The sequence below is a fragment of the Euprymna scolopes genome, chromosome 41 (genome assembly GCF_053919585.1).
Source record: "Euprymna scolopes isolate OS-2025 chromosome 41, ASM5391958v1, whole genome shotgun sequence".
Classification (NCBI taxonomy): Eukaryota; Metazoa; Mollusca; class Cephalopoda; order Sepiida; family Sepiolidae; genus Euprymna; species Euprymna scolopes.
Genome location: NC_136522.1, coordinates 45,331,561 through 45,345,945, shown reverse-complemented (window position 1 = coordinate 45,345,945; position 14,385 = coordinate 45,331,561). Strand labels below are relative to the sequence as shown.

General features: G+C 31.0%; 1 protein-coding gene across 1 annotated transcript; it reads left to right on the top strand.

The window, feature by feature from the left end:
- Nucleotides 1–595: 595 nt before the first annotated feature.
- LOC145266496 (ATP-dependent RNA helicase with zinc finger domain-like) lies at nt 596–4,947 on the top strand. The gene is made up of 3 exons (XM_080122223.1): nt 596–1,493; nt 3,136–3,217; nt 4,348–4,947. Exons 1-3 carry the CDS (start codon nt 1,128–1,130, stop codon nt 4,731–4,733), a joined length of 834 nt encoding a protein of 277 aa, XP_079978349.1. The 5' UTR covers nt 596–1,127; the 3' UTR covers nt 4,734–4,947.
- The last annotated feature ends 9,438 nt before the right edge of the window (nt 4,948–14,385 follow it).

The window sequence follows — 14,385 nt, the reverse complement described above, 5'->3', positions numbered from 1 at the left end:
TAAGGCTTTACCTTTTTTCTATCACTTATGAGATAGTTTTCCAAAGACCATCTGTATAAGGTAGGATAAGTGTTGACCTTCTTTCCAAAGTGATTTCACGGTCAATCCAATAATTAAAATCCACTTGACAATTTATCTACTTGACTGAAAAACATTTTATGTTTCCAATTTAGGTCTTTCAGCCATCCAGCTTGTGGAGGGGGGGGGGTCATTTTGATTATCTGTTAAAGAAGACATTCTTTTGGGCATCATCATCACTGTTACATCCAACAATGTGAAATCCCCCCCCCCCCGCCCCAACTTGTGTCAAAAGGACCACCCAGATGCTATTTCCTAACTCAGCAAGCAGGGCCACTCAGCGTTGCCTAGTATAATTGGAAATTGTTTATTTTTATTTATTACAATTAGTCAGAATCATTTTTATAATTGGAATGCTTTTGGTTTAAACTTATTTTTACTCTGCAAACAGATGTAGATCGTGCTTTAGTTAATGAATCTGCATAAAGTCCTCTTTGTTGGTTGCATTTATTAATTGGGAAAATTGCAAGTTTTTGTAGTAAAACAGTATTTAATAACTAGGGCTGTGACACCAGAATATTCTTTTCATTGTTTTGATTTTTGAGCATTTAATATCTTATGTTTTTATATAGACTGATGTGGTTCTCAGTTGATTGTCTGTGTCGGATATATAATCAAGAGTCAAAACAATGAAAAGAATATGCTGTTGTCACAGCCCCATTAATGACAGATTTGAAATAGAAAATAGACCAGTGTGTTTTTTTGTTTTTTTAATAGTCTATTGGTGCAGTGGATAAAGTACAGGGTAAAATTTGGTTGCAAGTTACACTCTTCTGGAGATTGAAAGTTCAATTCTCAGTTATGGGCGATACTCAAAATATAATTGCGAATTACTTTGAATCCAATCATGGCTGATAGTATTGCTACCTCCATGGATTAAATAAAAGGTTACATTTGAAATTCTGTGCAGATTCACGAGTTTGACAGATTCCAAAGTTCAAGAAGATTTCTTTATATTTTTTTTCTCTTTTATTTATTTATTTTTTACTTTATTTTTTATCCAGATCCATTCTCCTGAAGCCCGGCGACTTGGTCTTGGAATATCCATCATGCAAAGACTTTTTGACCACTATGAGAAACATTATCCTTCGAATGCGATAACTAATTCACCTCTGCACACACTTTTGATGCAAAACTATCGCAGTGTGAGCGAGATCACTCGCTTCATTTCCACCTGTTTTTATGGCATTACGATCGAGTCAAACAACGTACCGGCCATTTCCAATCTAAAACCTTTACAGTTTTATGCCGTGTCTGGTATTGAGGACTATCACTCAAACATCCCGTCCTATTTCAATATAAAAGAAATTCAACAAGTTGTCAATTGTGTGATTTCTGTAGCGTCAACTTGGCCGGATATGCTTGGACCTTTTGAACCGAAATCTGTTTGCGTTGTGTGTTCATACAAAGAACAAGTAAGTTGACTTGAATCTTTTTTTTCAACGAGTGAAGGTCACTCGAGGGTTAATGATCAGGTCAGTAGCTGTAGAAATAAGATAGAATTTGATTAAGAGGACGTCTCAACAAGAACTTGTTTATATTGGAATTGAAAATGATCCTGTTGTTAGCTGGAAAGCAGCCCTGCAGTATAGAATTCCACAGGCGAGCAGTTCTAGGAAAAAAACCTTGTTCATGTAATTTGCAGGAGATAGATAGTAAGAAATTGACATTTGTTTTAGCTAGATGTGTTTGTGAATATTTTGCAGGGTGGGGGGGTCCATAGATTAAAGCTCAATTGAACACTCGCTATAAAAATGATAGAGCAGAGATAGACTAGCAATGTCTCTTTTGTAAGAAAAAAGTTGTGAGAAGAAAACGACATCGCTTACTAGATTAGGAAGACCTTTTTTTTTTTTTTTTTTCATCTTGCCTCATGTTTGAAGTTAGACATGTCGGAAATGACTTCTAACTTTTCCTGCCTATTGAAATCTTAAATTTGAAATGTGTTCAAAATCATGTAATGGAATTTGTTCAAAATTGGGGATTCTAAAGGTTTCGTTTAATATTTTGATTTTCATGTCTTGTAAGAGGACAAAAAAAGTTGTGCAAAACTGGAATTAGATTTTATGACATATCTTTAAATGCTGAAAAATTAAAATTTGGAAATCTTGATTTTAATGATTTAAATATAATACTATTATATAATGATTTAAATATAATACTATTATATAAAAGGAGTTTGTTCCCTATGGACTCCAAAATGGCTGAACCGATATTTATGGAATTTCACATAAATGTCCGTTGTGTCTGATATTTATCAAAGACGCTTCAATACAAAATATAAGAACACTACCAATCGAAATAATCTGATGAAAGAAGGAACAGGCAATTTTGAGCAAAGTTAACACCTTACACAGCCTAACATCACAAGTGCATTTGAGAAGTTTTATCACCACACAATCCAAAAGGCCAGATATAAAGAAATCAATAGTAGGTTCTTTGATATAATAGGGGTGCATTCAAAATGAATGTTTCTGCTTAGAGCACAATTGAAACATGATACTTGACTTTTGCATTTTAAGCTTTAATGCAAGCCATTTTATATAAAAATAATTTTATAGAATCAACAGTAGGTTCTCTACAGTGCAATGTAGACTATGTATAGTGGACTGTCACTGTGGAGAGGCATGTGAAGTTTTCTCCTGGTGCAGGCCACGATTCGATTTGATTGAAAAATGGTCAAGTTGAATCGGTGAAAATAAAACTATGGAAGTGTGAAACCTTCAATCCTAGGCAACGTCAGGTCTCCCTGCTAGTAAAAAATAAGTCTAGATTGGCTCAGTTATGAATGTCTCCATGAAATTTTTAAGTATTTGCACTTGCAACATTTTTGTGAAAAAACAAAAACCCGCAGAAGATATTTGCTTTATTGCTGAAATTTAAATGAATTTTTCTCACGTTTACTAAGTATCAGGTTTTAATTGTATTTTTTAAAAATCCGATTTCAATTTCCTGCATGTTTATTCTTTTTGACCAAGAGCAAAAAATCTACACCTGCAGACAAACACCGAAATTGAAGATTATCACGCAAAATCTATTTTTTCAAACTTTTTTCAGATAACTCAGATCCGCATTTGTTTGCGTAACCACTCGGAAAACCTAGCCAATGTGGCTGTTGAACATGTTGAAAATCTTCCAGGTAAGTAATCCCATATGTAGATGAATTTTTTTCTTCATTTTAAATTTCAGAAAAAGCATTTCTGATTTTACTATTTTTACATAAAACTAAATTATGCATTTGTTGGGATTTGTTTATAATATAAATTATTTTAATGTTTTAAAAATGTTTTGAGGCTAATCAAAATAATTACAAATCATTGTGGAATTATTGTCTTAGAGATCTGGGTTTTGGTACTATCATAGAACCACAAGTAATGTGTTTGGACGAATTCTTTGATTATAGTCCTAGGCTCATTTTGTGATTTGGATCTTCAAGACTTTTAGTTCACTTTGTCTATAATATGAAGCACAGTTGCCTGCATATGATGTCCAACTAGAGAGGAATGGGCTGAACAGAGGAGAAAGAGAGAGGTAAAATAGTCAAATGGAAAGAGACGTATAAAGAGGCAACTAGAGTGATAAAGTTTTAATAGAAATATTTTACACTTTTGCCTTGGGCAACACCCTGTAGTCTTGCTAGTTGTATTTAATATCTTGTACAAATATCATGTTTAGGTCTGAAATAACTAAAAAAAAAAAAATTGTTATTCTATTGAAAATGCCTTTTATTTTTTGCAAAAAAAAATTATTTTTAAAAATATATTTTCAAGGGATGCATTTTTTTTTATACTCTGATGAAAATGGAAAACTTTCATTGTCATAATATCTGGTTTGAATTTGATGAGTGAATAAATATTGTAATTTAATTTTACTTTCATTTTTTTTTTTTTTCTGTTTGTGCTGTGAATTATTAATGCATTCTCTGGATCTGAAATATAGCTAAAATGGTATTCTTAAAAGGCTTCATTAATAATTTCATATACATAAACAAAAAATAGGGTGCTCTGCCAGCAGTGCAATACCAAATTGAAAGGTTTATTTGGAATGTTAAAACTTACACAATTGAAAAATAATCTTAAATCCAGTCTAATTCTTTGAGTACATTAAATATACATTTTAAAAACAATTTTTATCATTTAGTTAAATTCAATAAAAGTGAAAAAAAATTTAGTTATTTTTAACTCCTTGACATAAAATTTAAGTTAATGGTGATTATATTAAAGAATTAAACTTGATAGTTAACTAATTTGTATTTTCTTTCTTTTTCAGGAAAAGAATTCAATGTGATCATCATTAGCACTGTGCGTACCCGGAGATTTTTTGATATAAGCTCGGAGAATCTTGCCAATTACTGCGATGAAACAAATGAGTTTGGATTTTTCTTCAACAAGAAGTTACTTAACACAGCTATGACACGGGCTAAATATGCCATTATTGTTGTAGGCGACCCTGTTGCTCTCATTGGCTATGGAAAATGTTCTACAATTTGGCGGCTGTTCATGCATCACTGCAACAAACTGCGCAGTATTCATCCACCACATCTCACCTCTGACGCTATACGACAGGAACTAAATGATTTCATTCTAATTCGAGAGATATGTAATGAGAAGAAGGATGAAGTTGAACAGATGGCGAGCACTATTTTAGCAGCATAAAAAAACAAAGTGAGAGAGAAAGAAATAACCATTTATGATTTCTGATGTCTGGTCAGAGATAAACAGAAAACATAAATTTGTATTATTTGGGTATCCTTCCCACAAGAACCTGTCGTGTAGTGGATAAAGTACTTGGTAAAATTCAGTTGTAAAGAGAGGTTGAAGGTTCAATCCTTACTGCAAATGATGATAAAAAAAACAACTGCAAATTACTTGTAAGAGAAATGAAAAAATAATCAGTGTATGGCAACCAAATACCCAAATACATGGGACAGTAATGCTCATAACGTATTACTTTTATTGTTTTATTTCATCATATTTTTCTTTGAGGGTCGTTGAATGACTTAGAGGAACCGATCCATACAAGTTGCCATTGTGAAGAACACATTTTAAACTTCTTTTCGAACTGTCTATAAAAAGGCACCATTTTCTATTGAATGTTATGAAAGTTCCAGGCTGAAGTAGTCTTGAGTCAAGATTCTTTGGAAAGGTTCAAATCTCTAGTAAAGTTCTTCTTGAGATAAAATTAGTAATGAAGGAGGAAACCAGACTCCCATTTATTGTCTCTTGAATTTCGGGTTTAAAACACTATTACAGAAACTTCTGATCCCGTATCCACTAAAGCTCTCTAAGTTTTATTCTAATTTAAAGGGAATTTGATGTGTCCATATTGCTGATTATGTGTATCGGTAACCTCTTGTTCCATTCGTGGCCCAGTGGATAGAGGCGCTGAATCTATGGGTGAGCATAGTCTGAAGATAGCAGTTTCAATTCTACCCAAAGCAGGCCAGAGCAATAGCTGGCCAAAACGTGGTGAAACAACTATGAAAATGAGGATAACAGTCCGCAAATATTTAAACATTACTCATCTCAAAGAATTCCAATAAAATGTATAAATAAAATCAAAGTTTGTTTTTCTTTTTCTTCATGTAGGAAGATTAGAGGCAGGGCTTTTCTGTTTATAATAAAAAGGATCTAATGTTTATTTAAGATGAGTGGGGAGGGCTTTTACATTTTTCAATGTAATACTTTTCGTTATGACCAACAAGAAATTTAGTTTAAAAGTAAATATTTACAATTATTAAGAGAAAACCTTTATAATTTTTATGCAGAGTTTCTTTATTTTTTAATAAATTCTTCCAAAGTACAGGATGGAACGATCGATGAAAGTGTTGTCCTTAAGAAAACAACACTACAGCTTTATTTTAAAACTTTTATTGTGAAAATCAATTCAAGTAACTTGATTATGTAGTAGAGCTATTCTTATCCTTAACCGGGAGAGATTTTCCACAATTTATGGAGACCCATTAGCTGTTCTTAAATTTATTACTGTCTCTTATAGTTCAAGTCCCTGTATAAGTGCATTTAAAACACTATTTACTACAGAAATTTCTGTCCCCATATTCACTAGAGTTTTATCCTAATTGAAAAGTAGTTTGATGTGTCCATATTACCGATTATGTGTCGGTAACCTCTTGTTCCATTTGTGACCCAGTACCCAGTGGATAAAGGCATTGAATCTCTATGGGTAAGCATTGTCTGAAGATAACTGTTTCAATCCTACCCAATGCAAGCCAGAGGATTAGTTGGCCAAAACATGGTGAGACGACAACTATGGAAATGAGGATAATGGTCCGCAAATAAATATACAAATTACTCATCTCCAAAGATTTCAATAATAAAATAAAAATAATCAAAGTTTGTTTTACTTTTCATTACGACCAATACCAACAAGAAATTTAGTTTAAAAATAATAATCATTAATAGAAAACATTTGTTAGTCATTGGATTTTATGCAGATTTTTTTGTTGTTTTTTTCATAAATTATTCCAAAGTAATTCAAGTTCTTGTATGTAAATGTACATAATGATTTTATTATTGTTATCTCTGAATCCATGCAACACGTCCTCTACCCTCAATAACCAGTTTTCATTTCTATACATCATCACACTGCATTCACATACTTGGTAGACTCTTCTCTTGCTCAACAGTGGTAACACTCTGCTGATTAGTAATGACAATAATTCCATGAACTTCATCCAATCTTAACTCTTGCAATCACATTAGCACTTGCTCCTCCCTGTGCTTCATTGGTCACAAAACTTCTCCACAGCCTAGATATACATTCTCATTATAGTTTATCCTTGAGTAGCTTTTGGCTTCGATAAGTTACGGCACAAGAATTTAAAAAAATGAAAATCAGGAGTCAAGTTTCAGTTTATAAATTTTATGAATTATTTACATTAATGGATTTATTGAAAATATTTCATCACATTTGACAATTATAATACAGATTTCATATCGTAACATCATGATCATAAAATATTAAACTAAAATTCAATATCACAAGAATTTCATTTAAAAATTATTTTTGAAAATAATTTGAAAAAAAAATGTTTAATAGACCCTTTTTTTTAATCCTGAATGTGAGTGATCCAATGATCCAAAAAAATGATCTCACCTGTATGCGTTTGTGAAAAAAATGAATAGCATAAAAAAGAACTAAAAACTTGTGATAAGTAGCAAAAACATTGAAAATAATTTGAAAAAAAAATGTTTAGGGAAATTAAAATCTTGGTTAAAACAAATTTATTAATCATCAGATGGAATGAACTGATTGGTCAATTAAGATTTTTTTTTTTTTTTTTTTTGAAAGGAGAGGAAGCTTTGTTTTTCTAAACATGAAAAAAAATAAAGAGAAAAAGAAATAACCTTTAGGCAGATAGCATAAGAAAAAATAAAGGTAAAACTTTAAGGAGAGAAGAAAATGGATCTTTACTTTCGGCTTCCTCGTAAGTTATGCTTCCCTTGTTTTGTCGTTTAGTTCTTACATTCCATGAGCAATGTTACTGACAAAGGGGAAAGAATTTATTACTACTGGCTACATTTTGTGTTTTATTTTATAGCTACTTACATCAAGTGGCTTCATGCCTTGTCTAGAATGACTCCATAAAAAACTTTAAGCAAAAATCTTTTTTTTTTTTTTTTTTTTTTTTTAAAATGGATTTCAACTAAAAAGTTACTTAACACACATCTTAAGTAGAAATCTGCTTTTGCTGGATCAAGAAAAATCTGCTAAAAAGTGCCAAATTCATATCCCTGTAAATTTACAAATAAGTCAATCAGTTTAATTCATTGAACTGACAGATCAATTTTCCAAATTTGTGTGTGGAAAGGTGGGACTTGCTTGAATGGATTTTTCTTCCATGCATCAAAGAAACTTCGAATTACAATAAAACTGAAAGCAAAAGAAATTGATTTAAGATCTCAATTTGTAAAGGAAAAACAAATTTCAGTTCTATGAAAACGGAAATTCCATGAGCAAAGTTTATTTCCTAGAACTGTCCATCTGTGGTACACAATACTGTGGAGCTGCTTTCTAATTGACTATAATACTGTCATTTTCAAGTCAAATGTAAATAATTTCTTGCTGACCTGTCATCTTATATAATTAAACCCTAAGTTCTACTATTGTCACGGTGTCACCGTCTACCTAACACCCATTAACCCTTATCCTAGACAAGCATTGAACCCTCAGTAAATAAAAAAAAAAATAACTGCTGGAAAAATTAAAGTGGCTTGTACTGCTTTTATTTTCTTATGAATAAAATATCTTAAAACTACAAGGTCATTGCTCATGGCGCCATGGGGAAAATAATACGAGCAAGGTGAATGTCAAAATAAGAATGAATTAATAGGGGCGGAGGTGGGAGTTGATCAAAGTAGGTAACTCTTAAGTTAAGGAATATTACTTCACCTATCTGAACATCTAATGCATAAAAAATGATATTCTGAACATCTTTTTTATTCAATTATCCATTCATGGACTAAATGGAGTTCATGAAGAATTTTCATGTAAACCTTTGATAAGGATGATCTTTTTAGGAAAGTATTAAAATGTTTTTATCTAAAGTTTTTGCTATGAAAAATAAATACAACTCTGTATGTTGTACATACCTGTGAGGCAAAGAAATATCGTACACCAAAAAATCATGTAAATTGATCAAATAGTTTTATTTTTAAATCAAAAAATCAAATTTTATGGCTAAATAAGTGACGATATTGCGACACCATCTTGAAAACAGTCCGAAGGAACAAGACAGATAACTCTAAATCGAGATTCTAGAAAGCCATTCTTAACACTGAGAAGGAGGGTATTCAAAAAATTCAAATCTGCTTAAAAATGGCTTTCTTTATTAAAAAGAAAACTATTTGATCAATTAACGTGATTTTAGGTGTACAATATTTTCTGTCCATCATGGTTACGAACATCAAAAAGATTTTCTTTTATTTTTGTTTTTACGAAGGAAATTTTGGACAAGTGCCAAATATTCAAAACATTGTTTATATTTCATTGGAATTTTCAGTTTAGCCTCACACTAAAATGGAACCATTAAAAGCTGGGACCAATGTATTTGTTGAAATCATGTTACCCTTTCATTGCCTTTTAGAATGGGATATGAAAGATTATTGGAATTTTATAAAAACCTTAAGAAGCCTGTTTCCAGATTGTATATTTTGTACAAAAGAAAATGTTCCTCTGTAACAATACTTATAAATGTGATCAATCATTTTTTTTTGGAAATTAAAAATACAAAATAAAAAAATAAGATCAAATCTGCGATCAATCATCTTAAAAATAACTGTCACCTCCATGATTAACTGTTGTTTAATTGTTGTGGACTTCCATTTCTTGTAATAAATAATTTTATCAAGAATTCTTAAGTTTTGGCTTTAATTATAGCTGATAGCACTCAAGTCATTTATTTTTTTATAATTTTACCAAGAATTTTTCATAAATTTTGGTTTCGGTTTCGATTCAAGCTGATGCATCCAAGTCATATGGATATATTTTTTTATTTTTGAAATCACAACTTTATTTTTGAAATTGCAACTTTTAATATATAAAAATTGATAAAACATTAACTATAATATATATGAAATCTGCAAGAATTAAAATATCATATTCAAGCGTACTTTACAACCAGGTTATGCTGGGCGTCCTTGCTAGCTATGATAAATACTTTTGCAGTTTTAACAAAAGAGCTACAATAAATATCAAAACGTCTCCATTTACACTGAACATCTACAGAATGCCAGCATCAATATATTACATACGAATGAGTCTGTGGAATTTCCACAGGTCTCACTATTCTATATTATTTAGACTTTTTCTCAAGAAAAAGTTTGAGAAGGCTTGTAAAAAAAAATTATGCATTTGCAAAAACCTCCAAAGAATTGCATTTTTCTTTATTGTACTGTTAACTAATTAATAATAATGGTAGGCAAGGGTAGAGATTTTGGTGTCTATTTATGATGAGAAGCCAGTCAAAATGATTTATGAAAAAAATAAAACATGCTAATGACTACTTCCCATGTTAGCAATAAAGGGTGGTTTAAAATTTGACATGTATATGTATACATACACATACTTGGAGTTTGATTTTGAATCTTGCTAGATTCAACCAAGCTGATGAGTCCTATAATGATGAAACATGTTGAAATGTGTCCGTGGATAATGAAATTAAAAAATATGCACATATATGTTCACATTAGGAATGATTTTCTCTTCACTAATCAGCAATAAAAACATATACAATGCTCTTTTGAATGAATTGAAAGGTATTGCAAGAAAATCCAAATAAATGATGTGTAATGGAAAATATGGCAATAATATTCCAACGTGATGGAGAAATGAAAAAGGAACAAACCAAAATTATAAGTTTATCAATATTTCGTCTTTATTTCAATACTTCCTTGGGATGATTGAGTTAAAGAAATAAAATACCTGTTCAATATTTGAAAATATACTTGTGTTTGTAATGTAAAATGGATGTTTTTGTTCTATTTTCGAACAAGAAAAAGCCGTTAGCATTCAAAATGTATATAGCATTTATAACATGGAGTGAGTGCGATTTTTTTTTTTTTTTTAAATGTTTTGGTAGGTAAGTATGCCTCAAGGGTTCGGTCCTCAAAGTTGGAAATTAAAGTGTGAACAAAAAAAGAGTGCGACGTTAACCAATGGGTTTGAATTTATTTAATTACTTAAATTAGCAGGTGCACGTTTTAATGACTTAATGAGGTCAACTTTTGACTGCGGGGTAGCATTTCATTTAGTGCGGGAACGCTTTTTTTTTTTTTTTTTTCCCCAAGATGTTGGGAGTAGAGGGAAACAGCTCCACTTGTCCAAAGTTAATGGCAATTGTCTTCTGATATAAGGAAATAATATTTTCACATTGATCAAAGCTGATTGCTTTCGGACATTTCCGCCGATCGAGACCGGAAAAATACCTAGAAAATTAGCGTCGCTTTTATTATAGGAAAAGGCCTAACCCACATGCGGCGAGCGAAAGCTGTTGAATATTTATCTTCCTGTAGTCGACAAAATTAAATAGACAGGTGAGCTCCGTTGTTAACTCTGAGATATTACGATTTACATGTGATATAAAAAGTTATTAGGCGACCGACCGCTTCTCTGAAAAAAGCCTTTCTTGGACATACACAAAAAGAGAACACACTTTCGCTTTTATATATATAGACTAGCGAGGGGTACCCGGCGTTGTCCGGGTGTTTGTAGGTGTGTGTGAAAAAAAAAAAAAGCCTTGACGACGCGCAGTTGGAAAATAGTAAAGTGTGAAAAAAAAAAAAAAAAACAGGTGCGCATTTTTGATTGACGTGACGGTGATAGCTATTCAGCAGTTAGCATTTTGTGCGGGACAGTTTTTAATGAGGTCAAATCGGTTTGTTTGTTTTTAAAAACCCGCTCCCTCGTCTCGAAATGAAAGCTACCGTCTGATATGACGAAGTCGACATTGACCAAACGTTACTTAGCTCTGTAGAGACCACTGGCTCTGGGCCTGTGATTAGAGTCGAGTTTCGCTTTTTGTTTATACCGAAAACCGAATGTAACGCGTGCCAATGCAGGAAATGTGGAATAATTAACGTTTGAAAGTCAATAAAATTAAATAGACAGGCGAGCTCCGTGGTTAACTGCGAGATATTACATTTATAGATGATATAAAAAGTTTTAAGAAGTTGTGAAGCGAGCGAGCGCTTCTCTGAAAGAAGCCTTTTGTGGACATCGAGGAAAAGCGTACATACATACATTTTCGCTTTTATATTTATAGATGAATTTAATGAGTTTAGTTTGTTTTAAGTCAAAAGAATGACCATGCTACAATGAATAAGAGAATAATGTATTGAGGGAATTTTAAGTAGTTTTTTTGGCTGCAAGATTTTGTTACAATAACTTGCTGCAAACATAATGGTGTTTTTCTTAATAGCAAATGAAAATAAATATATACTAGCAAGCTGCCTGGCATTGCCTGGTCATAAAATACACTTATATATAATATTTTAATTCATGCAGATTTCATATTTATTATTATAGAGTGAATTCTCTATTGATTATTATATTGTACCCATTATATATAGAAATGATTTCAAAAGTTAAAAAGAATTACTTCAGTGCCATCAGCTGGAATCAAAGCCAAAACATTCAGCACTCCAGACTTCAGATTTGGTGTTTCAGTCTTCGTCGTTATCGTCTGAGCGATTACCAGGTGGATAAAAATGGTTAAAAGATTAGGTGACTTCAAGATAAAAATGTCTAAGCATATTTAAAGATTAGTTGATTTACTCTTGCCAAGGTCAACTGTTTTTGTTTTAATTTTGACCTCTTAATATTTTTACATGCTAAAAACAAAATCAAAAGTGTTCCTGAGGTCCTAATACCCTACATATCAAGTTTCAAGTCTGTACACCAAATATTCAGAGAGGAGTTTAGAAGAGATGTTTCACACACAGACAAGGCGACTTATGATATATATATATATGTGTGTGTGTGTCCATGTGCTAGAACGTCTTCATTTTAACTTCTACAGAATTATGCACAATGTAGAAATTATGCATAAAAAGAATTAAACGTAATAGTTAAATGAAACCAATCTAATAAAAAACCTTAATAAATGAATACTCGTTTTCCAAAAGAAAAATGCAAATTAGTTAATCTTCATGAAATCTCTTGCATGACTGGGTATATTAAGAATTCATTGTAATAATTTTTGGCACTTCTACATGACAGTAACATGAGGCGAATGTGTGTATTTTAGTTTCAAGAACGGCTGATGGAAGGCATGTGTCAGCCAAACAAGGGTCGATAACTCGTACCTTTCTTAAACTCTATCCCTTGTAACTGTGCAAATATACTATATTCTAAAAAGGTTTCAATGAAAATCACTCATTGAAAAAAAAAAACAAACAAAAAAACAATATTATTAAAAACTTTCTATAAATTTTTATAAATAAAAACTATATTAAAATTATATTTTGCTACATTAACAAACAAAAATTATATTTTCATGTTCATACAATCTTACTGTGAAAATAAAAAAAAATATCTTTGTACAAAAAAAAAAATATTCTTAAGCTTCTATAAATGTTTCATGTTTTTAAATTTTAAATATGCTTGTACAATCTTATTGTGAAAAAAAAAACAATTTTTCTGTAAAAAAGAATTATTCTTAACCCTATAAATGTTTTATGTTTTTAAAATTCTATTTTGCTACATCGACAAACTAAAATTATATTTTGATACATTAAATCACTCACTGAAAAGAAATTATATTAATACATTAAAATTATATTTTGATACATTTTTTATTCAATAAATGTTTCGATTTTCATATATTTTTGGGTTATTTCGTTATATATTTTTGTGTTATCGTAAACATTTGTTTATATTTGAGGTTCACATAATGGCTGCTAGATGTCATTTCTCTTTCAAAGAACAAGGGTTGATAACTCGTTTCTGTTGCTAATATGTCACTGTCATGCAGAAGTGCCTAATTTTTAAATAGAAAATGTAGGTTTTAATATGTACTCATCAGTAGAATATATTCAAGCTCAGAACTTGAAAAGTAATATGGTTAAGCTTAAACATGGAAAAGTAAAGGACTAGTTGTTAAAACTGGAAAGAAAAGGACAAGATATTCAAGTAAAAAATATAAATTTATAACTTAAAATATTGCAGCATTAAAAATTGATTATATAATGTTAAATTGAATTTAAAAAAAATTCTTAATGCTGCAATATTTTAAGTTATAACTTTATTATATTTTTTACTAGAATATCTTGTCCTTTTCCAGTTTTAACAACTAGTCCTTTACTTTTCCATGTTTAAGCTTAACTATATTACTTTTCATGCTCACATTTTTCTATTGTAATCCATGATTTTTCTAGGCTTCCAGTAAATTCACTTGTTCTTTTTTAATTTCAGTCTTATTTTTTTGCCCTCATAAACATAACATACACATATGTAATAACAATGTACGGCACTCATCTGCTTTCAATACCCCCCCAAATTATCTCCCTTTAATTCTTTCATTCTGTTTCACTTGTTACTTCTCTTTTCACGAGAACAGTGAATTGATAGCAACACTAGTCGCTGAAGCGATGTAGTTGCTATGGAAACCAGTCATAAAAAAAGTGGCTCACCTCTTTACGTTTTTTTTTACGATTTTGAACACCAGTAAATTCATCATAACTTTTGTTTTAAAGAACGAAAATTAAAAAAAATTTTCACAATATAGTTGAGAAGGTGATCTATAAACTGTAATAATTGTTTGAAAGTTGGTTGAAAAATTAGTGAACG

What these genes read in the sequence shown, in the direction of transcription:
- LOC145266496 (XM_080122223.1), top strand. Translation starts at nt 1,128, where the DNA reads ATGCAAAGACTTTTTGACCACTATGAGAAACATTATCCTTCGAATGCG. An exon ending in TGTGTTCATACAAAGAACAA is followed by an intron (nt 1,494 to 3,135) that starts GTAAGTTGACTT and finishes AACTTTTTTCAG; the next exon opens with ATAACTCAGATCCGCATTTG. An exon ending in ACATGTTGAAAATCTTCCAG is followed by an intron (nt 3,218 to 4,347) that starts GTAAGTAATCCC and finishes TTTCTTTTTCAG; the next exon opens with GAAAAGAATTCAATGTGATC.